Below are 23,525 nucleotides of genomic sequence, written 5' to 3'. Positions count from 1 at the left end.
CCTCTTTTCTAATTTAGAATAATAACATCATTAAATTTTATAGTGGAAAGAACATTATTGATTATTTATCCAGTTTCCTTATTTATGTCCAATGTTCATCCTTCTTTCATCACTGTCTCCCTTAATTCTCTTCCTTTTTCCTGCTCTTTCAGTCTTTCCCTCCCCTCTTCTTTCCTTCCTTTATTATTCTATCCCCTCTTTCCCTTATCCTCCTTATCTACTTCTTTCCCTTCTCCACCCCCCCGTTCCCCTTTTCCCTCCCCCATCTTTTTTCTTTCTCCATCTCTTAATCTCTTAAATCTTCTTCTTCTTTAATGTTTCCCATTATCTTTATTGGCTTGCTTTGACTGTTTATGCTTGGGTGCCCAGAGACATACAAGTTAGTCCTCCTGAATACAGCTTCATCTCTTCTCAGGTCATTTACTCTCTTTTACTTTTTTTCTTGCTTCCAAGTTTTTGCTTTCAGACTTTTCTATATTTTGTTGGCTCCATTCTGACACATAGTCACTTACTGATGTTTAAATACTCTTATAATTGTAAGACATAGTCCTACAATAATTATACTGAATCCCTTTTTCACTTTTCTCATGGTTTTATCTTCTTTAACATATAATTTGCTGTACTAGCTTCATCTTAGTGACAAATTAAAGAGTTGTGCAATGTTATTAGATTTTCTGTATTTTGTCTTAAGTGGTCAGGATGAAGCACAATTATCTCTACTGGGGGTTTGGTTACTTTGAAAAAGCAGAACTCAGTAGAATTCTCCCTTAGTACAGAACAAACTATATTCTATGGAGCTTTAATTTCTGAGATTAAAAAATTATTTATCCTTTTTATATATGTGTAGATCTTAAATTTATTTAACACATGTTGATTTTTGAACATTTGATCTCATTTCTTTCAGTCTGATATTAGTGGAGGCAAAATTATTTATATTTGAAATAAAATATCATTACAAGTGAAAATACATATTTGAAAACCTGAGGGCTTTTTTTGTTGTGTATATTATTTTAGTGTTTTTATTTTTATTATATAATGAGTACTATGAATCCTGACCTCTGGCTTTATATATTATAAAATGATTGGTATCATTTGACACAAATGAAATATTATGGAGTTCACTCAATTTACTAGAAAAGTTTTCTTAAATATTTTGGAAATTATGAACGCACATACTTTCTATGGAAGCATTATTCCTTGAAAGACTGAAAAGTCAATCTAATGTAACATTAGATTGTAAGGAGTAACTTGAAATTGATGACTTGAATTTGGGAGGATTTGTATATTAGGTGTGCTATCTGATTTCTTCCCCCCCCCCCAAAGGAAATCTCCTTTCCTATCATCAAATTCCTCTCAACAGCATTGGTCTTCTAAAATACACAGGAAGATTTTTAGGCATTAACTTTTCTTTATGTATTAATGATAATTTGATAGAGACAAAACACTTTGGACCTCTCTTTTAACTGATATTCTAATTTGTTTTATAGTTATTTGTATTCATGGTTTATCTCTCTTATTAGAGTGTATGTTGTTTGAAGAAAGGAATAGCCTTTGATCACAAGCAAAAAAAGTATCTTTTTTGGGAGGCAGTGTATTCATAATGTCTACCAAAGGCCTTGCACATAGTAGGAGCTTAATCAATGCTTGTTGAAAACTTAGAAAGATATGTTATAGAATGTAGTAAAGTTTACTTGAAAGATTACAATTCATTGATATATCATAGAATGTAGTAAAGCTTACTTGAATAATAGCATTTCATTGTTTCTAACCTTGTTTTGTTTCAAATTTTCAGTTATAGAGCCTCCTTCAAATCTGATGGCCACTGATGTATCATCAAAATATGTTAAGCTCAATTGGGACCCATCTCCTAGTCCTATAACAGGTTATAAAGTACTTCTCACACCAATGATACCAGGAAGTAAGCAACAAGCTTTGAGTGTGGGTCCCCAGACTACCTCTTTGAATGTAAGAGATCTTTCTGCAGATACAGAATACCAGATTAGTGTCTATGCAATGAAAGGACTGACATCCAGTGAACCCATTTCAATAATGGAAAAGACCCAGCCAATGAAAGTTCAAGTGGGTAAGTAATTTGATTTGGACTGTTTGAAAAATCTATCAAGAAGTTTTCCTTAACTGTCCACAAATTGTTTTTTTTCTTTTAAACCATGTTTTATGGATATCATTTGACTTTACACCTCTTTCATTCTCAAATGCATCCTTCTTCTACTCTCCAGAATTTCATATCTTATAAAAAGAGGAAGGAAAAAAGTTTTTAAAAGCTAGTCACATTAATCAAATTTGATGGTATATACAATGTTCCACATCCACAATCGCTCACTTTGGTAAAAATATTGGGGACATTTTCTTTTTTATTCTTTAAAACTGAACTTAATCAGAATAATTATCTAATATTTAGAATTTTTACTATTGTTCTTCCATATTACATTAGTTGTGGACATTCACAAGTTAGTTTTGTCTAGTAAAAGAGAAAAGACCTAAATGATTTTTAAAGCTACGTTGGTAACCAGTAGAATAGTTTCATTATAGAATCTAGATGATTGAATTTTAATTGGAATTTATTTTCTCTTCGCAGAATGCTCCCGTGGTGTGGATATAAAAGCTGACATTGTGTTTTTAGTTGATGGTTCTTACAGCATTGGAATTGCCAACTTTGTTAAAGTTAGAGCCTTTTTGGAGGTCCTTGTGAAAAGTTTTGAGATTTCACCCAACAGGGTACAGATCAGCCTTGTCCAATATAGCAGGGATCCCCATACTGAGTTTACTTTGAAACAATTTACCAGAGTTGAAGACATCATTGAAGCCATTAACACATTCCCCTATCGAGGTGGATCCACAAATACAGGCAAAGCCATGACTTATGTGAGAGAGAAAATATTTGTGGCTAGTAGAGGATCTCGGAGCAATGTGCCAAAGGTCATGATTCTTATTACTGATGGTAAATCATCGGATGCCTTTAGAGACCCTGCTATAAAACTCAGGAATTCAGATGTTGAAATTTTTGCAGTTGGTGTCAAGGATGCAGTTCGTTCTGAATTGGAAGCTATTGCCTCTCCCCCTCCTGAAACTCATGTATTCACAGTGGAAGATTTTGATGCTTTTCAGAGGATATCATTTGAACTTACTCAGTCTATCTGCCTTAGAATTGAACAAGAATTGAAAGCCATAAAGAAGAAATGTAAGTCATTCTTATATGAAAGAGTATTGGTCTTAGATAATTCTGTATTTCCATATAATAATAAATGATATATAGCATTGGAATGTGGGATATCTTTAATTCATAGGGTGAAGAGGATTTCTTATGTTTTTGACAAAGAGTATTGAATAATTATGATTTCTGACTCCCTTATGAATATGGAATTTTTATTTACTTGCTTGGGTTCTTTCAGTGAAAATATAGTAGACAAATCATGAATTGTATATATAGAGGGGCTGAATTAAAGATCTAATTCTATCACTCACAACCTGTAGGACTTTGGGCAGGTTGCTTCATAAAGTAGCATAAAATACTTGGCTTGGAGTAAGAAAAACCTGAATTCATGTCCTGTCCAAGACATTTACTGAGTGATCAAACATGCAAAATGAGATTGGACTTGGTGGTCTCCAAGTTTAGACTCTTTGGTATTGCAGTTATAAATCTGTTTTAAACTTAACTTTCCAGTTTTATCTTCTACTATTCTCTTATAGACTCTCCTTTCTAGTCTTCTTGCTGCCTGTCCTCTTTGAAGTTTTTGCTTTTGTACCTTTCTCATACTATTTCTTCCATGTGGAATTCTTTTTTCATTTTTTTTCTCTTATCTGTCCAAATTTACCTTGAATCAGCTCAAACACTTCCTCCTCTACCATGTTTTCTGTGACCTTGACTGCATACTGTGATCATTTTCTTTTGGAAACTTCTATAATATTTAACATATACAATCTTGTTTTGCCATCTATCTATCTATCTATCTATCTATCTATCTATCTATCTATCTATCTATCTATCCATCCATCTGTCTACTCCAGAAGAGAGATTATGTCTTTATATATATATATATTATATTTATCTTACATTGTTGCAATATTTTGTCTCAGAAATAATTCCATGATATATATTTTTATAAAAGTAAATGTTTATTCATTTGAAATTAACTCCCTCTGCCCTAGGTAAACTTTATCTAATATTCTCAAATGCATGAAAATAAAGTAGAGAATATTTTCCCTCAGTTTTCCCTCAGTTTAATTACATTTACATTTTGTGGTAGGGTTGTGTCTCCCCTTTTAACTACTCTATATTAAGTGACTCAAAAGCTATAGTTAAGTTCAATTTTAATTTGGTATTAGAAGAACATAATCTCATGAGCTAATTATCCAAGTCACAATTTCATAACCTCTTAGTTCTTCTGCTAAGTCTCTGGCTTTCTTCATCTCAGCTTTTTTCTTTATTTCTTTGTTTCCTTCATCAGGGTTAAGTGATTTGCCCATGGTCACACACTGGTAAGTGTGTGAGGCAGGATTTGAACTCAGATCCTTTTGACCCTAGGGTCAGTGCTCTATTCACTGTGCCTCCTACTTGCCTCCCCCACTTTTTTTTCTGGAAGTCTTTCCTTGTCTCACCTAATCCTTCTCAAGATATCTATCTGTATATATGCATAATATTACATTATTATATTACAATCTAATGATTGATCTATCTATCCATCAATCATTAGATTGTAATCTTCTTGAAGGCAGCAACAGTGTTTTTTCTTTGTATCCTCAATCTTTTTAATCAGTATTTAGCACAGTACTTAGCCCATAGCAAGAACTTAGTAAGTGCTTATTGAAAATTTATAAAATACTTGCATTCTTAACTAAGAGGAACTAGGCCTCATGGGCACTTCAGTGATCATAGGATTATACATTTAGAGCTAAAAGGGATTTTAGAGGTCATCATGTACAAGACCCTCATTTTATAATTGAGGAACCTGAGACCTAGAAGGATTATATGACTTGTTCAGGGTCCATAGTGTTTGAGGTGGGATTCAATTCAGGTCTTCTTCACTTCCATTCCAATGCTCTATCCATCCCACCACAGTGTCTCTTGATTAAAGGATCATTTGGGAGTTATTGAATGATGGGCAGAATAATGATAATCATTTCTCAGTTATACATAGTATTAAGATTTCTGGAGAATTTCAGGCAATGCAATGCATCTGTGTTTTATCAGGTTCCATTTGTTGAAAATAGTTTCTTCCCTTCTCTCTTTTTCCTATAGCTTATGTGCCTCCAAGGGATCTGAACTTTTCTGATCTAACTTCAAACAGTTTCAAAGTCAATTGGTCTCCAGCTGGAGAGCATGTTTTTACATATCACATCACATACAAGGAAGCAGCTGGTGGTGAAGACCTCACTGTTGTAGAGCCTGCTTCCAGTACCAGTGTTGTTTTAGACCACTTAAAGCCAGAAACCTTGTACTTGGTCAATGTGACAGCAGAATATGAGGATGGTTTCAGTGGTCCCCTAACTGGCGAAGAAACAACTTTGGAAGGTAAATTACAGTTTTGCTAATTTAAAAAAGTACAGCTCATAATACTGATTTAGTTTGCCAGTATTTTGTCATTTGCTTCCTCTTTCAGAATTTCACAGAATTGCTTTCTTTAAACTTTAGCAATGTCAGTATCTTAAAATATATAAATACATCTCATAGTTTCAAAGAAGAGGGAAAAATTTAAAAAATACAAAATCAAATATCCTTGGATCTCTTGATTTATTATCATGCTAAATAATTAATAAATTAACTCATAAAATGCTCCATTTTAAAGATTTTTCTGCAGCATATTTCAATAATAGACACATTTTCATGCCTTTATGAAGAAACTTTAACTCTCTGATTTACTCTACTGAGTATATACAAAGTTTAGCTCTTGAGTTCTCTTAGTATGTTTTTTTGACTATTTGCACAAGAATCAGGACCTTGAATTCATTTGAAAAAATACCTACCAAAGCTTTAAGTGGATGAAGTAAGGCTAGGAGAAGGTGGATACTGATTAGGGATGGAGGTTCCTGGATAGCTCAGCTCTCATTTTGTGAACTTGAAGCAGCTTTCTGCTATCTTTAGGAATGAGATTAGCCAGGTGCAGATGCATTTGATTTTATATCTATCTGGAGTGAAAAAAGTAAAAATTTGTAGGAGTTAGGAAAGAAGTCTTGAACAATGATTGTATTTTAGGATGGCTATCCTCAAATAAGGGTAAGTGAGTATATCTAAAAATACTCCAACTTTTGAATTTTTCTCTGTAGGAAAATGAAGCTACTTCTTGGCATATTTTGTTGCATCAAATCTCTATTTAACCTGAAGAAGAGGAAGTGAAGAGTTAGCTCTAGGAAAAATATAGTTTAGATGAGATGGCCTTTTTGGTACCTTCCAACTTGGAAATTCTGTGATTCAAGACTTCCAAAGAATTTGCAAATATGTGCAGGGTCACAGTGAATGTAACAGCTGTTTTTCATTTCCACTGAGGGATAGAAGAAGAGGAAACAGGCTAAGACAAGAGTATAAAAAATTTAGAGTCTTTATAGAGAAGAATTTAATGATAGTGTTTTTAGATGTTAGAAATATTTGCTTGCTGGAACCTGTGAAATCTGTATCTACTGGGATGGTTTAGGTGTTCTTTTGCCTGATTACAGAAAAAACAATTCGATGGATCTATGCTTTAAAACCTTTTACATTTTAATTTTTTATTAGTTTAATTAAATTTTAAATTTTAAATGTATTTTTAAAAATTCATATCAATAGTTAGACACACATTCTTGATTTCCACTTTTGGTTTCGGTAATATAAAAGATGGAGTAGGGGCTTCAATTGTGTGAAATGATGCTTTTTTCCCCCCCAAGGTTGTGATCTCTGCTTATGTCTTGATATGCCCACAAGTTTGAAAGCTCTACTTTGTCATGTGAATGGAAAGCACATCTCAAGTAATAATTTTAGTTTAGCACAGTATAGTACAGTAGAGTAGAGTATAGTATGGTATGGTATGGTATGGTAGAGATTATTATTATTTTTCAGGAATATGATGTTTTTATAATTGTAGGAAACTCCCAGGTATGTAAAATTCTCTTCCCTGATGTACATTGGCAACTCCACCATAAATTATATTCTGGGTTATCTGAAGTTACTGAAAGGTTAAATAACCTGTCCACAGTCATATAACTTGTATGTATTACAGATGGGTCTTAAGTCTAAATTTTCCTGACTCCAAGGAGGCTTATACCCATTATTCCATATTACTACTAATATAGTAAGCATTATAGTGAAGTAAAGTTCATGAGAGGCAAAAAACAAAACACTAACATTTTATTTGTAATTATATAGTTATATTGGAGTCTAGGAGTTAAACCCTATTCCAATTGTCACTAAAATATCATCAAATTATGATTCTCTCCTCATCCCAGTTAATTAAGTTTCTCCTGGCTATCAGAACTAAATCAGATAAAGTTGTCAAGTGGCTGAACACCCTTTGTGAATGTTCTTTCAACTCCCATCCCTCTGAATACTACACAGTGGTGTATTATATGTCTAAATACATTCTAACCATTACTTACATTTTATGAAGTGCTCAGTGACTTGTTTTATTAGTGGCTTATTTTAGTAGGACTGAGACAGAGAAGACAGTGCCTCTTACCTTCCATTTACTGTCAAATATTTTTCAAACAGCTGGGCACTCAGAAGAATTTTAATCAAGGAGTGAAAAGGTCACATAAATTATGAGGTGGAAGGCATCTTGTAGTTCATCTAGCCCAGTCTGGTCATTTTACAGATGAGAAAAAGGAGAATGGTATAATAGGCATCCTTGGTAGCTAGGTTTTTATTTTTATTTATTTTTTGATAGCTAGCATTGATGGTCCATAAATCTGTCTCACCTATTTATCTTTTTTTATCACTTATTTCTTTCAGTGAAAGGTGCTCCTCGGAACTTGAAAGTGACAGATGAAACCACTGACAGCTTTAAAATTGCTTGGACTCAAGCCCCAGGAAAAGTCTTAAGATACCGAATTGTGTACAGGTCAGTTCCTGGTGGAGCAAGACAAGAAGTCACAGTTCCAGCAAATGAACGGAGAAAGACACTTGAGAACTTGACTCCAGATACAAAATATGAAGTGTCTGTTATCGCTGAGTACTTTTCTGGACCTGGAAACCCACTAACTGGAAATGCAGCTACTGAAGAAGGTATGCCAAATTCAGATGGCAGATTCTTGTGCAAAATGAAACAGAGCCTTGTGGCAATGATCCAACTAATTTAATATCCCACATCCATTAAAGAAAGAAAGAAATAGCCCTTTTATCTTGCATATATGGGTCCTTGAAGAGTCAATTTGACCCATTTTCTACATTACCTTTCACATGTCTGTTCAAATTGAAACATCAAGTCCAGATGTTCCTTTATGAATTTCTCATATCTTAACTCATGAAAATGGCGAAGGAGGATTATTCAGGCTTTTCCTCCCCCTCAATAAACTGTATGACTCATTTTAAACAGATCCTATTTAAAGGACTATATATTTTAAAAAGAAGATTTATTTTTAAGGGCTTCTTATAAAAAGGTTTCCAGTGATGTGAGATCTAATGTTCAGTGTACATAGGAATAAGGACAAAGACTGGACATTGTGTGGGGCCATGGGTAAGAAATGATTATTAGTCTAGAATTCTAGCAATCTGATTGTGCTGACCTACTATAGTTAAGTGAATTGTCAGGCTAGGCTGAAACAATATTGTATCAGTTGTAACTTGATGCCTAAGTTGGCATTACAGGAAAAATAGTGATGATCTGTGCTTTATAGGTACTTTATAGATAACTAAAAGGCTCATTATATACTGGACCCACCTCAATAATCCAATGTTTTTTCATTCTTCCTTTTTTTTTCTGAAATTAAATTGCCTGGGATGCTTTTGTGTCCTTTCAGGAGTAACAAAGTGTTGAATTACCATAGCAATTCCTTATGGATTAATGTCCACTCTATCAGAAAATTTATATTAGTAGGTGTGTAAGAAATATACTATCACTTGTGCTGTTTGCCTTAATTTTTCTCATCTGTAAAATGGGGATAATAATAACTATGTCCTAGGCTTATTGTGAGGATCAATTAAGATAATAATTGCAAAGCTTAATACACTGCTTGATAATCTTATAGGTGCACTCAAAATATTCATTATTATTATTATTATGGTTATAGCATAATTATCATTATGTGATATGTAATATGAACTCAAATTCATCTGAAGGTCATCAGAATTGTCATTCAATGACAATTTCATAGAAAAATCAAAATTCATGTTGGGATGACAAGTTGACTTGTATATTTTTATCCAATATTTGGCAATTCATTGTGGTTGAAATGAGAGGTGTTGACATGTATAAACACAGGATAAGGAACTCATCACTTTTATTAATGTATTTTAATTTTGACATCTGCATAGGACCATGTTGCTGTGTAACATGCTGTGACACTGTTGGCTAATGGGTACCATTTGATGTATTTGCCATAAATCCAACTAAGTATGAGAATTTGTTTTAAATTCTGTATGTAAATTTGATTTGACACAAAAATGATGTTAACAGAATATTTCCTCAGTCATTTCTATTTAGTAATGTATTTTCATGTTTTTTTTCAAACTTCATTAAGTTCGAGGAAATCCAAGAGATTTAAGAGTTTCTGACCCTACAACATCATCAATGAAGTTATCATGGAGTGCAGCACCAGGAAAAGTCAAACAGTACCTTGTAACCTACACTCCAGTGGCAGGAGGTGAAACCCAAGAGATAACTGTGAGGGGTGACACAACTAGAACCCTACTGAAGGGCTTAGATCAAGGTGTGACATACTCCTTGTCAGTGACTGCTTTGTATGCTTCCGGAGCTGGTGAGGCCCTTTCTGGAGAAGGAACAACACTGGAAGGTAATTCTTCCCCCCCCCCCCCCTTTATGAGATGCATTTAAATGTTTGTTTCTGAATCCAGAAGACTTGAATTTTCTGGAATTTGTATCCTTCCATTTGAAGATATTTATGTTGAAAAACAACTATTTCTATTATGATATGTATTTTAACCAGAGATGGTATAGCAATTAGCACTTTCTTTGTTCCAGGCAACAACTCTAGGAATTAGCTACTATTACTATTCTCATTTTACAAATGAGGAAACAGAGGTTAAGTGATTTGCTTTAAGGCTGAGGCTAGAGCCAACTCATATTTTTCTGATGCACAGTTAGGTGCTCTCTCCACTGCACAGTCTGAGATGTCAACTGTAAGGCAATTGTGAAAGCAAGATAATTGAGAAAAGGCAAATATGCTTGTCATCTAGTTCAATTTTTTTGACAGATGAGAAAACTGAACTCTGGAGAGGTTAATTGACTCTTCAAGGACCCATAGCTAGTTAGCTCCTTGCCAGTGGGTATTTTTTTTATTCTTTGTAGCTATTGCCAGTACCTAGCACCATGTTTTATACATAGTAGGCACTTTACATATTACTAATTACATATTAATAATTAATTGATTGCTGGGACAACATCTGAACATGTGTACTTCTAATTCAGTGAATATTTCATCATCCTATGTAACAATAGTCACAAAAGCTTTTGGAATTATTGTAATATTTTTCTGAATATATGGGTGTCTTACATACATTCTTTGAAAAAATCCATTTGGTTGGTGCTAAAACTATCAGCTTTGGGAAAGGGAATTTTATTGGCTAAAAGAAGCTTTTATGTCTGCTACCACATTCTTTTGGTGATAATAACAGTGTGGTTGAGAATATAAGTTAATTTTTCTGGTTTATTTCTTCTTTAAGCAGTAATTCTAAGCAGGAATCCCCTAAGTTTCATTCCTTGCCAGTAGAATGAAGATAGATACTTGGTTTTACATGATCAACTATGAGTTTGGAATTTGTTTTACAAAGCAAAGACCATGGAACAATGCTTGTTTGGGGTTGGGGGCGGGGAAGATTTGGTTTGACTTTCAAGTAATGTGTGTTCAGCTGGTAAGAAGGTGAGAAGAGGTACAATTCACAGTGTCTCTCATATAGCCAGTTATAGTCTTGGTCTTGAATTCTTGAATTCTCTTCCCTGCTCTGCTCCCTCCTATCATTGATTTTTTGGGACAGTACAGGGCTAGAATTATAATACACATCAACCTTGACAAGGACCGAAGCAAGGGAAGGCAAAATTTTCCTTGGTACCCTCCCCACCCCCACCATCCTTATGCTTTTCTCTTCCCATCAACTTGTTGCTGCAGCAGGCATCCTTCAATGACAGGTTCTGTGCTTTGGGATAACTTCTTGTGATTAAGCCCTTTACATATTTTTTAGTTAGTAAGAAAGAAGGAATAAATAGACTGGGATAAGGAGTCATGAATAGGTTATCATTATGTGTCTTTCTTCCCAAACAAAATCTTATTTCAAACTTCTCTATTACTATTTGAGAGTACCACTATCCTTTCAATTGCAGAGTGTTATTAAGAATAACTTTAGTGTTATTCTTGATTCTGTACTCTTCCTTATCACACATATTGGTTGCCAAAATTTGTCTAATATTATTTATAAAAATTACTGTGTATCTTGGACAACCAGATTCTTTAGCACATGACATCCAATAAATATCTGTATAACGTTATGCAAGTCACTTTACCCCTTTGGACCTATTTGTAAATTGAAAGAATTGGACCAGATGGCCTCTGAATTCTCTTCCACTTCTAGATCTATGAGGTTACAAATGAAACACACAGTTCAAAATGGGTTGGAATTAAATGCTTGTTCAATTTACCTAGAAGAAAGACAGACAGAGAGAGAGAGAGAGACAGAGAATATCAGTAAGGTCAGAATATAACATTTTAGTGTTTTGTTAATACTGACTTCCCTTCCCCTCCTACCTCCCAGTGAGAGTCACTGTGGCAAAGTGGTTAGAGCCTTGCAAGACCTGGATTTGAACCTTGTCTCTGATACATACTTATTAAATGATCATGGGCAAGTCAGTTGATCCCTCAGTGTTCCAGTGACTGCCCAAGATCTGTCAGTGGAGGGAATTTTCATAAGAGGAGTTCTCCTGGTGAAGAAATAACAGGTCCAGACTTCTCTTTTTTTCCTATTCCAAAAGTAGACAGGGTCCAAATTAAGTAAAATGTAACTACTGTAGTGAGAAATAATAGTAAATATCTAGAAAATTAGATGGTTTTATGAATTTGAGGAGCTTGTCAGAGAGGACCTAGCAAAGATTAAATATCGAATTGGAAAATTCTAGTTAAAGACAGAGATGAAGAAAAAGGAATGTAGTTGTTTCTCTCCATGTCCAAAGATATCCAGATTTGGAGCATAGCTTGTTGATACAGAATCCTTTTTTTTTTTTTTTGTGGATTAGCTAATTGTTATATCCTATTATCATGACTGTAGAAATCTTTCTTTAGGTACATACAGTTCAAATGAATTTGTTTTTATATGTGCCAGGTTCTGTATTGGGGATAAAAAGGCAGAAATGAAATGCATTTACAAATTATTGGATTGTAATATTTAACACTTCAAAACATAATGGTTAAAATGGTGGCTCATATATAGCATGAAAATGAATTATTGACTCAAACTGTCTTCCTAAGGATATAACCATAGTGCTTAAGAATGCTTATGATTGTTCCTGTGATTTAAGAGTACATATTTGAAAGGGTAGAAAATCTATAAGGTATATGAAACAAAGCTGACTCAGACCACAGTGACCTATTTAGAACAGTGCATGTAAACTACATCTGTAATAACATAGTATTTTATGGAAATTTGCCTTTTTCCTTGTGATTTATTGTATTTCCCCTTAGCTTTTATACTTCCCACAGACTTTCTTGTATTTACTCACTTGCTATAATTTGCAGAGAGTACACTTTTAACCTTTATTCTTTTTAGAATGATCATGAATTTCATTTAGAGTTATGAAAATGTTACCTCCACAATGCAAAACTTAAAAATGCAAAACAATTACACTTTTAAAACACTGTTTATTCCTGTAGCTTAAAAATGTCATTTTTCTTAGAAAGTCTTTAAAATAGTGGTGTGTGATCTTAGGAACAAAATTTTTACATAGCTTCACTGAGTGCTTTAGTGTTAAACCAATTATTTTCTGCAAGAGCTCTTACTTGTTAAAGGTAGCCATGAAAAGCTAAGTATGGCTTATACTTTTCTTCCTTCAGATGATTCTCAATATCATGAATGTGATTATCCTTTCTAGTCATGGAATTGTGACAGCTTCATTCATACACTTATCACCAAAAATGCCATTATACATACTGTAAGAAGTGAAGAAACTTAGCAGACATCTAATGTGACTCCACCTCACTCCACTCCACATAGGTCATCTAGTCCAACTCCATTTCCCCCTCACTTAAATCCAATTCGTATTCAAGTCAAGATATTATCCATGGTGTCATTTTTCTCTTTGAAAATGAAGGGTTGGAGTCTCAAGCTGATTTTCTCATTTACCTGGGTAGTAGCAAAGTGTTAGATGTGAAAATTAAACCTAAGTCCTATGATGCCAAATCCAACACTTTTCTTACTGAACCACACTTTAATTCTATCTTTTATAAGTAACCAAGACCCAGAGAAAGTTCTGACTTGTCTAAGATCACAAAGGTAGTAAGTAGTTGAACTACTTGATCTGGGTTGAGCCCAGATTCTTTGACTCCAAATCTAGTTATCTTTTTCACTGTATTCACTATATCAATCAATCAGTTAATCAATCAATCAATCAATCAACATAGCAGGAAATGCTATGTACTAGGCACTGTGCTAACTGCTAGGGATATAAAAAGAAGCAAAAAATAATCCTCTCAAGAAGCTTGCAATCTAATGGGGGAGATGACCTGTCAATAAATATATACAAATATATACAAACAGGATAAAGAGGAAATAATTAGCAGAGGGAAGATCCTAGAATTAAGAACCATTGGGGAAGCCTTCCTATATAAGATGGGATTTTACTTGAGACTTAAAGGAAGCCAGGGAAGTCAGTACTCAGATTATGTGTATGTGTATATATGACACATGCACATATATATATATATATATATATATATATATATATGCACATATTTACATGTATCCATTACCTCTCTAAATACCTCTCTAAAGAGATAGACAATAAAACAAAGGAAGAAAGCATTTAGCTTTTTAGTATACACAATGGCCTGGGCAGGAGGCAGCATTTACTACATGACTTTGAAAATTAATAAATTTATGTGCCTGTAACTGTGGAGAATATGTTTAAATTACAATACTTTTCACATAGGAGAAGGAAAGCATTAATAAATTTTTGTCAAATTAATAAATAAATTTAGTTGAATTAAATTTTGAGCTCTCAAGACTTGGGAAAGAAAAGAACTTCATTCAGTTAAAGATCCCTATCTCCTGTAAAGAATAGCAGATATAAACTTCCCAACATCTTTTTATTAACATACTTATCCCTTTGTATTATGTATGGTAAAACTTGAAAAATATGTGAAAACATAGTTATAGCTAAATTAAAATGAAAAATTTCTTTTGACTTCTGGTTATTCCATTTAATTTTATTAAATTAGTTTAGCCAAATTCATATACCATATATGAGGAATAGGATATGATGGTAAATACAGCAAATGGAAAGCCCACAGAAAGAGAAACAGTGAGCTGTTTCTGGGAGCTACTGTTTTTCTAATCTGTTTTCTCCTGGGAGAGGAGGTGGTAAGAACAGAGCTGGCAAGGATCTTGCTTTGACTCAGAGGCATAAAATCAGATGGCAAGAATATAATAGACGTTGGTAGTTTTATAGATTAGTTTAAGTTCATAAAGGTTGTTAATTCCCAGAGAAAAATGAAACTTCCATTCTTTACTGTAGACTGTATAATCTTATCCCTAGGACTTTTTTTTTTATTTTTTGAAATGTGAACATATATCAGGTAATTGTCTTGTAGCTCAGGATTTATTAGCACTTGCAATGCTGGCTCCAGTGTATTAGAATGACAAAAGCAGAGTTCATTACCATTTCAGATACTAACTCTAGAGGAATTTAACCACAAAGCATTCATATTAGTTTTGCAGACATAGATTTTAAAAAGTGGAACAGCCTATTCTAATGAACAAAACACATTGAAATGCATTATATATTTTCATAGAACCCGGGACTGTCACCATTGTTGGTGCTTAGACAGAGGGGAACTTGCTTTTATATTTAAAGAAACAATAAACACTTTTCTTTTGTTCCAAGAGATTAATCCAATTTAATGAAACTTCCAATTTGGGATAACAGAGATATATGTATATTTTAAGTAGTGCTGATTTTCACTAGGGAAAGAAGTAGATTTTGCATAATTTATTCCCTGCTCTCCTTCTGTTGTCACAGTAACATAAAAATGTTCTAGAAATGAATGACCTCCTACAGACCAAATTGAGTTAACTCAATTGACATTTCATTACAATGAAGTTTTTAGCATATCACAGGAATTCTATGTCATGTTGAATTACATAGACCTTCTCCCAGATGGACCAAAACAAAGACTCAGTGTTTTTTAAAAGATTTAATGCTGTTTCATACATTTTCAAAATTTTATGTTTGTAGTATTACAAATTTGGCATTTCTTAGGAACTTTGGATATTTATCAAATAATAATTGATAATTCCCTTTCTATGTATTAACTTTAGACCAAAAAATTCAAAATTAGAAAAAAACAGAGAAACTTTAAGCAAAATTCTTCTCTCCTTAACAGTAAATGGTAACTTTAATGAAAGTTATAACTAGGACAGAGGGATTAGAAATTTATTCCTGGGGGGGGGCAATATTTAGACGAGAGGATGCCAATTAAATTGTCTTAGGTTGTATTTCTTTTCCACAGCTGCTGCACTCAAGTTACACTCCTATGTTGCCTCCATATTCTGTACTCTTTTCCTCCAGATCTCCAAATTCTTAGTTTCAATTTTGTTTGTTTGTTATAAAGATTTTTTTATATGACCTGTGTCTTGTCTGTCATATATCTACTTGCCTGGATGTTTAAAATGGGAAACACCAGAGTCTGATCTTTGAAACAGAGATTTCACTTCAACAATTGTAAATCAATTCCATTCCAACAATCCCATTTCTCCAGGAATAGGTCTTCAGTTACTTCTGAAGTGGAAAGTTGAAGGTTTTGGGAACTGCATTATAGCAGGAAGAGTAAATTAGCTTTGGAGAGGGCTTACTTTACCATCTATTGATGAAAGTGAAACTTGACATTCAAAAAAAGCTAGTTGGATTCATATATATACAGAAGGTATAATAGTTTTCATTGCTTCAGCTACCTGTGGTTTCATTGGTGTGGATATTCTTTATATTGAAACAGATTGTAATGGTCTTAGATCAGTTACTGTGGCCAGAATAATGGAGCCAGCCTTGGATCATAAGATCATAAAATTTAAGAGTCATAAAGGGATCCTTTCTCCCCCAACTAATATTATAGATAAGGAAACAGAAGGGTCATATTATAGTATATAGCAAAGCTAGTATTTGAATGTGCTTAGCTAGACTAGTCCTTGTATAGGATAGACCCAGATCTTTCCAGTTTGGTAGAATTTGTCACTTTAGGCTTCACTTGCATAGCCTTTTAGAACCTAGAATCATCCATCACCATAATAAAGTAGCACAGTTGAACTTTATTAGAAGGGGAAAAAGTAAAACATTTGGGCACAACTGATTAACATTTCAATTGCCATTATGGGTTAATTCAGATATTGATAATTACACTAGGAAGATCAAATGAAGCTTGGGTTTAGGCTGACATCCCCTGGATGCCTGACTTCTAGAAATTTTCTGTTTTATATATAGTCAATTAGCATATATTAAGCAACCATTATTTGCCAGATGTATGTGAAACTCTGAGGCTACAATGAAATGCATAGAAACAATCCTTGTTCTGAAGGAGTTCACAGTCTAAGCCCACTGCTAGGTACAAATAGGATATCCATCTACCTACTCATCTGTCTGCCTTTCTGTCTGTCTATCTATCTATCTGTCCTTTATCTTAGATATAATATATTTATATAATCTATCTGATAAAATGGGAAAGTCTTAAAGGGAAGGAATTTAAGTTTAAGTAAAATTTGGTAAGACTTATTATAGAAGGTAGGACTTTACCTGAGACTTGATGGAAGCCAGGGAAGCCAAGAGATGGAGATAAGGAGGGAAAGAGTTCCAGAATTGAGGACAGCCAATGAGAATCTAAAGAATTTTTGTATGAGGGACAGCAAAAAGGCCAGTGTCACTGGATCACAGATTATGTGGAATGAAGTAAAATGTAGGAAGAATGAAAATATATAAAGGGGCAAGCTTATGTATGTATGACAAGTCAAATGAAAGACTTTATATTTGATCTTAGAGGTAATAGAAATCCATTGGAAGAGGACGTAATATGGTCAGGCTTGTACCAGGAAGATCAGTTTGGCAGCTGTGGACTCTGCATGGTGGGGCACCTCAAGGGTCCTACTGCTTTCTGGGCTACTATGCTTATAGCTTCCTGTCCGCTAATTCTTCTTAGGAGTTTCCCATTATATTGTTGTTATTGTTTATTTAATTCAGTTGCTTCTGACTCTTTGTGATCTCATTTGTTATTTTCTTGACAAAGCTACTGTAGTGGTTTGCCATTTCTTTTCTAAATCATTTTTTTGTAGATGAAGAAACTGAGGTAAATAGGGCTGAATGACTTGCCCAGGGTCACACAGTTAATATGTCTGAGGCCAGATCTATCTTGGTATGGCTGCATAATAAAGATTCTTTCCTGTTCCTGGTTCCCTTTACCCTATCTCATCCCATTCTTCCTCCTGGGATTGTTTAGAGTGACAGGACCAATTAGGGGGCTTTCTTCTCTACCCTTCCTCTTTCTTCCTCACCTCCTTCTTCCTCACCAATACCTTCCTTTCTCTTTTATGCCTAACTTGACAACTTTGCCCTGGCTGCCAGGAGTCTTGGTTACAGCTCTGGTTGAACTCTACAATAATTTGGTTTTTAGACTGTGTAACGGAAAGGATTATGATATATAGGAAAGTTACTTAAATGAGATATTAATTGTTTGGCTTGGTATATGGAAAAAAAGTGATGTAGAAATTAAACACTTGGAGACATTCAGAGCAGTAAAAAACCACCTGTCTAAATTACACAGTAGAGCATCCAGCATAGTGATACATGTACTTAATAAATAGTTTTTGGTGATATTTTTTATGCTCATTGGAAAATCAGGTAAAATTTTCCAACATCAACATTTCTAAAGATGGATCAGATTTTGGCAAGTATGAAATAATGAGAATGGTGTCATTATTCTTTATCCTTGATCTCTTTCCTACAGCAGAGTAAATAGACTTTTTGTTGTAAATCACAGATTCTCTGAGTTGAAGGGGGCCTCAGGTTCTTTAGTCTAGCTAGTATCACAATGAGAATCATCTGTGCAGTATACTTGCCATCATACATGCTTGAAGATCTCCAGTGACAGGTAACTCATTACTTCCTGAGGTAATCATTCCGTTTTTGAACAGCTATGTTAGAAAGGTTTTCCTTACATCAAACCCAGATCTGCCTCTGCAGCTTCCTCCCAGTTATGCCCTCTGTTACCAAACAGGACAAATTGAATATCACATACCATTTTAAAAGTGTAATATTCATGAATAGCAATGAAATTTTGCCCATCAAAAGTCCTGTTGATTTGCAATGGTGCTCTAGTTATTTTTAGAATCTTGGAGAAGCAGAGAGGTTAGGACTCCAATATGTACTTGGAGAGGGAAGAAAAAGTAAAAATGAAAACTCACAGTAGGCCCAAGGGTTTTGCTAAGAAAGGGTGGGCTTTAGGACTGAAAAGAAGTGAGTAATGATAGGACATAAACTCCTCTACTGCATTTCTAACCCTGGAATAATAGATCTCAAAAAAGTCAAATATGAATTAATTCCTAATTTATAAGGAAGTAAATGGAGTAAGATTGTGGACTGCTGAAAATTACAAAATAGTATCATAAATTTACAGCTGGAAAGGATCTAGAATGTAGTATACCTGATATGTATTACAGATGAGGTAATTGAGACCCAGAGAGGTTAAGTGACTTGCTCAAAGTCACAGAGGAACTAAGAAATAGAGCTAGTGTATCACCCTAAATCTTAACTCCAGACTTCATACTATTTTTCATTATGAAATATTACTTTTTTAAATCTTTAGAGCTGGTCTGATTTCAGAGCCTTTGGACCAGACCCTCAAAATGACTTTTCCTTTGCTCAATATTCTTTAAATTTTGGAGAAAACCAATCATTCCACAATTAGAAATATAAAATTTAATATAAAAAATCTTGTTGAGGTAGAATAACGACTATTATGAATTCACACTAAAAAGGGACCCATCAAGAGGATGTGAATGACTGTTATTGGATATCTTGTTTCCATACTAATGAGTACCTAGCCTGGGAATTATGGAAAGGATAGAAGAAAGTTTAAAAAGATTTGGGTACTTGGCACCTTTTTTGGAAAGGTTAAGAATCCAGAACAGGAGATTGAAAACACTCAATATTTTTTCCATCATGTCCTATATTGAGAGAATCCTTGAAGAAAGTATAAGAAAAGATAGTCTTTCTCAAATGATATTCAACAGTAGACTTAATCTTTGCAATCAGATAATTGACTGATTTCAAGATCCTACTGGGGTTATGGTTTATTGACTACATCAATGTATTTAATAATGAACTTGAACAAAATGTAACTTTAAAAGACTGTCTTGTAATTATCTCTTTCAAATATTTTAAAGTCATAATGAAATTACTTGAAGGATGAAATAACAGAAATTTTTTCATTACTCTCTTATCACTGATATAATCAAGGAATAAAACAGGGAAATATCCTCACTGAAACTATTTACTGTCAAGCAGGACAAAAGTACCCAAATGGAATGAGAATTCTCTCAAAATATTAAGACCCCCTTATGTTCTTCTTTTGTTTTTGGATGATATATTTGCAAATAACATCAAGTTCTGGAACACTCTAAACTAGATCAGCGATCTGTCAAAAGTGCTTAATGTATGTATCCTTAGAAGAAAAATTGAGTGAGTGAAGAATATCTATTACCCATATGCAGTTGAATGGAGAGACTCTTGCTGAATTGCTTTCAACTCTTCAAGACCCCGTTTTTGGCAAAGATACTGGAGTGACTTGCCTTTTTCTTTTAAAATTCATTTAACAGATAAGGAAACTGAGATAAACAAGGTTAAGTCACTTGCCTAGGATTTGAACTCAGGTCCTTCTGACTTCAGGCTAGGTGCTCTATCTAGTGAATCACCTCATTGCTCAGATAGATTTTACAGCTTATCTATCAGTGTGTAAATCTTGATACTGGGACCAGCATAAAACAGGAGGAAGAAAATGAAATGGATTACATTTGGAAATCTAGGCAATACTTTTAATGAAACTAAACTTCTCCAAAACAAAAATCTAGTTTTCTAAAACTAGTATTATTTTGGAGATGCTATGTAGGATTATGTGCTATTATAACCTCTGAGGAATAAAAATTGCTGGTCACTCAAAAGCTGATGAGATTACCAAGTTAGAGGATAAAAGGAAAAAAGAGAAGAGAATTAGACAGCTATGGAGTACACCCCACAGAAGGTGTCGCATAGTTAAAGCTCTAGCAAAGGAGAATCAGAAAGTCAGCAAGGTAGGAGAAGAAGGAGACAGCAGTAACATGGAAACCAGAGAGGAGAGAGTATCCAGAAAGAGATAGTGGTCAAAGTGGTCAAAGATTGAGAAGAGGACAAATCTCTTATTTTACACATGGTAATATTTGTCCAGAGAGTTTTTAGCTTCCTAAGTTCACATAGCTAGGTAATAAGAACCAGGTCACTGGACTTTAAATATTATGAGTTTCCATTTCTGCATTTTTTTATATTATACTTAGTTTTAATAGTAAAATTAGGAAGCACAGCTCCATAGGAAACTTTAGTGTTTTAGTAGCAGTTAGATCTTCTTAAAATAAGTACACTGGTGGTCATATACCCAGGATTAAATGACTGGATTGAAGAAATTGGAAAAGAAGCAAAGAATCAGCAAGTGAGAATTGCTTTGCAAATAGTAGGTGCTCAGTATTTACAAATATCTTTGACTGACCCCCTCCTAAGAGTAGGTCATTAAATTTTGCTGCTTGTAGATTTTTTTCAACCACAGATCCTGAATGAGGATCCTTTTAACTTTAATCAGTTTTTCCTTGAGTCCACTTTTTTTTGGCTAGAGTGATTGTAGTATAAAGAAAGATTGGGAGAAGAAAAAAATTCTTAAATTGGATCATTTGTTTTATTCTATCCAGATCAATAAATAGTGCTTTAATAAATTATGATTGTATGTTTAGAATAGTTTGATGTAGGAAATGTTTCATTTTTAATGTTTCATGTTGAAGGAGGGATTTGAAGGATTATGTAAAAAAGAATTTTCTATAATTTTTTCTTCTTAAAATTAGTGACCATCACAAATTAATTCATTTTATAAAGATCTTCTAATAGTTTTTTGTTTTATTTTTAGAAAGGACCTCTGATTTCATCAGTGTAGGGAATTCTTGGGGCAAAATTTTCTTTACCAAAGGTTAACACATTCTGTATAACTTTGTCTTTGAAAGTTGCCTAGAGAGGTAAGGAATTGAGTGTCTTGCACAGATCACATTGCCAGTATGTGGTAGATGTTGGATTTGAACCCAAGTCACATTAAAACTGAGAACTAAGAATAGTAAATGGAAAATCCCTGAGAAAAATTCCCTTACTTGGCTAGTAAAACTTCTGTGCCCATTTTTCAGTGAGTTCAGAAGTTTGTTTGAGTTTGTATTTTCCTTACAATTTCCCCACTGGCCACCTACTCATTCTCGAAATGGAATCATTAGACTGTGTTTGCGACATTGAAGTCTGTTGTCATGGGAATGAGTATAATGGCACAAACAGCATTGTAGCAAGTAGGAATAAAAATGGGCTGAGAGGCAAATCCTTGCAGAAAAATAAGTACAAGTTGGAAGGGTTGATGTCTTTTGTTCCTTGCTCCCAAACCATCCCAGCATTATATGTGAAAAAAACCCCCAAACATACCACAGCATTGGAACCAACTTTATTTCATAGTTATGGTTTTTGTGTTTCACTAATGTTTGGCTGAGTTGATTTTTAGTGGGAGAGAGGGGTACAAGATGAGGGTATCTTTGGGAGCAATCCCTTACTGAATCTTATGGTCACAAATAATAATTAGACAAGAATGGATGGAGTATTTTCAGTAGTATAAACAACTCTAAAGTAAAGTAATTATAAAAGTGTGGAAAGTGAGATATATGGACATTATTCACTAGATTATGTATAACATTTCCCCTTCCCCCAGTAGAATATAAGCTCCTTGAGGATAAAGACTTTTATTTTTGTCTAAGGATATTAAACAATTAGCTTGGTGTGTATTGAATTGAATTGAATTCAATTGACTTGGTCCAAATCTAGAAAACATTCCCATCCTTTTCAGTTCCTCAAAAATCTCAGACAGTTGTTTAACAATTTCATCTCCCATGTGATTTGGTGCCTGAGGATGAAATTTTTCTGGAGTCGCCATTCAACACAAATTGTAAATCTTGGATTTATGGATAGTTTGGAATCTTTCCATAAATAAATGGCAATTTAACAACTGAAGGAGGATGGAAGGTGGGAGAGGTGGAAGTTGAAAGATGTCAAAGAGAGGGATGATTGGGGAAGTAGGAGTAAAGCTAATTATGGGGGCATCAGGTGGCTTGCTTCAGGAGGAAATGGATTCACCCTTATAGTCTTTGGGTAGAAGCTGCATCACCACTTGTGGTGTATGTTGTTCAGGAGATTTCTTGTAAAGATAACATTTTACTAAATGGTTACAGATTATCCTGCTGACCATGAGAAATACATATTCTGAACATATCAAATCCAGAATCCTATTGCCTGAATAAGAGTAAAGGTACTCTTTTACAACTGTTCCTGCATTTTGTTCCATGTAATACATTAGTTGTAGTCTTTTTTGGACATTAAAACAAAATAAGTTACCCCCCCTCCCCACCTTTTGTGAAACAGTTTCAAGTTTTGAAAGAAAATAAATTACTATTATTTTGGAAATGTTTTTCTGATTGCAGTGAAATGCATGTCTAATTTTCTCCTTCTCTCCTCGAAATAAGATGTTATGTCAGTTGCTTTTTTGTCAGTTGCTTTAGTAATTTATAATAGATCAGAACTTTACATTTGGACTTGAGGTTTCAGAAAAAAGCCCAATCTTTTTTTGCTTTTTCATTGAACTGCCTTTTTTGTTCAATGTGACTTTTCTTTCCTCTTATATTACCTTTTCTGTTTAGGTTCTAAACCTTTATTGCACATAATTGCAAGGCATACATTATTTTTCCCTCCTGTCTTTATGGCAACGATAGTTGAAACAATAATGATCTTTAGAATTCTTACAGTGGCTTTTTGTAACACTTATTTAAACACCCAGCAATTGCTGGCTAAAAATTATGCTGG

At 34.0% G+C, this 23,525-nt stretch overlaps 1 protein-coding gene across 3 annotated transcripts in view; it reads left to right on the top strand.

Annotated features, from left to right (window-relative positions):
* Positions 1 to 23,525, top strand: part of COL12A1 (collagen type XII alpha 1 chain) — a 142,062-nt gene that overhangs the window by 24,623 nt on the left and 93,914 nt on the right. For 2 of the 3 annotated variants that reach the window (XM_074237334.1, XM_074237332.1), the window contains exons 9-13: positions 1,793 to 2,083; positions 2,597 to 3,199; positions 5,258 to 5,530; positions 7,937 to 8,209; positions 9,664 to 9,936. The exons of the other annotated variant lie outside the window; for it this stretch is intronic. In XM_074237334.1, coding sequence (XP_074093435.1) covers positions 1,793 to 2,083; positions 2,597 to 3,199; positions 5,258 to 5,530; positions 7,937 to 8,209; positions 9,664 to 9,936 — 1,713 coding nt within the window. The remainder of the gene's footprint in view (positions 1 to 1,792; positions 2,084 to 2,596; positions 3,200 to 5,257; positions 5,531 to 7,936; positions 8,210 to 9,663; positions 9,937 to 23,525) is intronic. 3 annotated transcript variants of the gene reach the window in all.

Source organism: Macrotis lagotis, chromosome 5 (genome assembly GCF_037893015.1).
Source record: "Macrotis lagotis isolate mMagLag1 chromosome 5, bilby.v1.9.chrom.fasta, whole genome shotgun sequence".
Taxonomy (NCBI): domain Eukaryota; kingdom Metazoa; phylum Chordata; class Mammalia; order Peramelemorphia; family Peramelidae; genus Macrotis; species Macrotis lagotis.
Note: the sequence above shows the minus strand (reverse complement) of the source record. Positions and strands in the feature narration are given on the sequence as shown.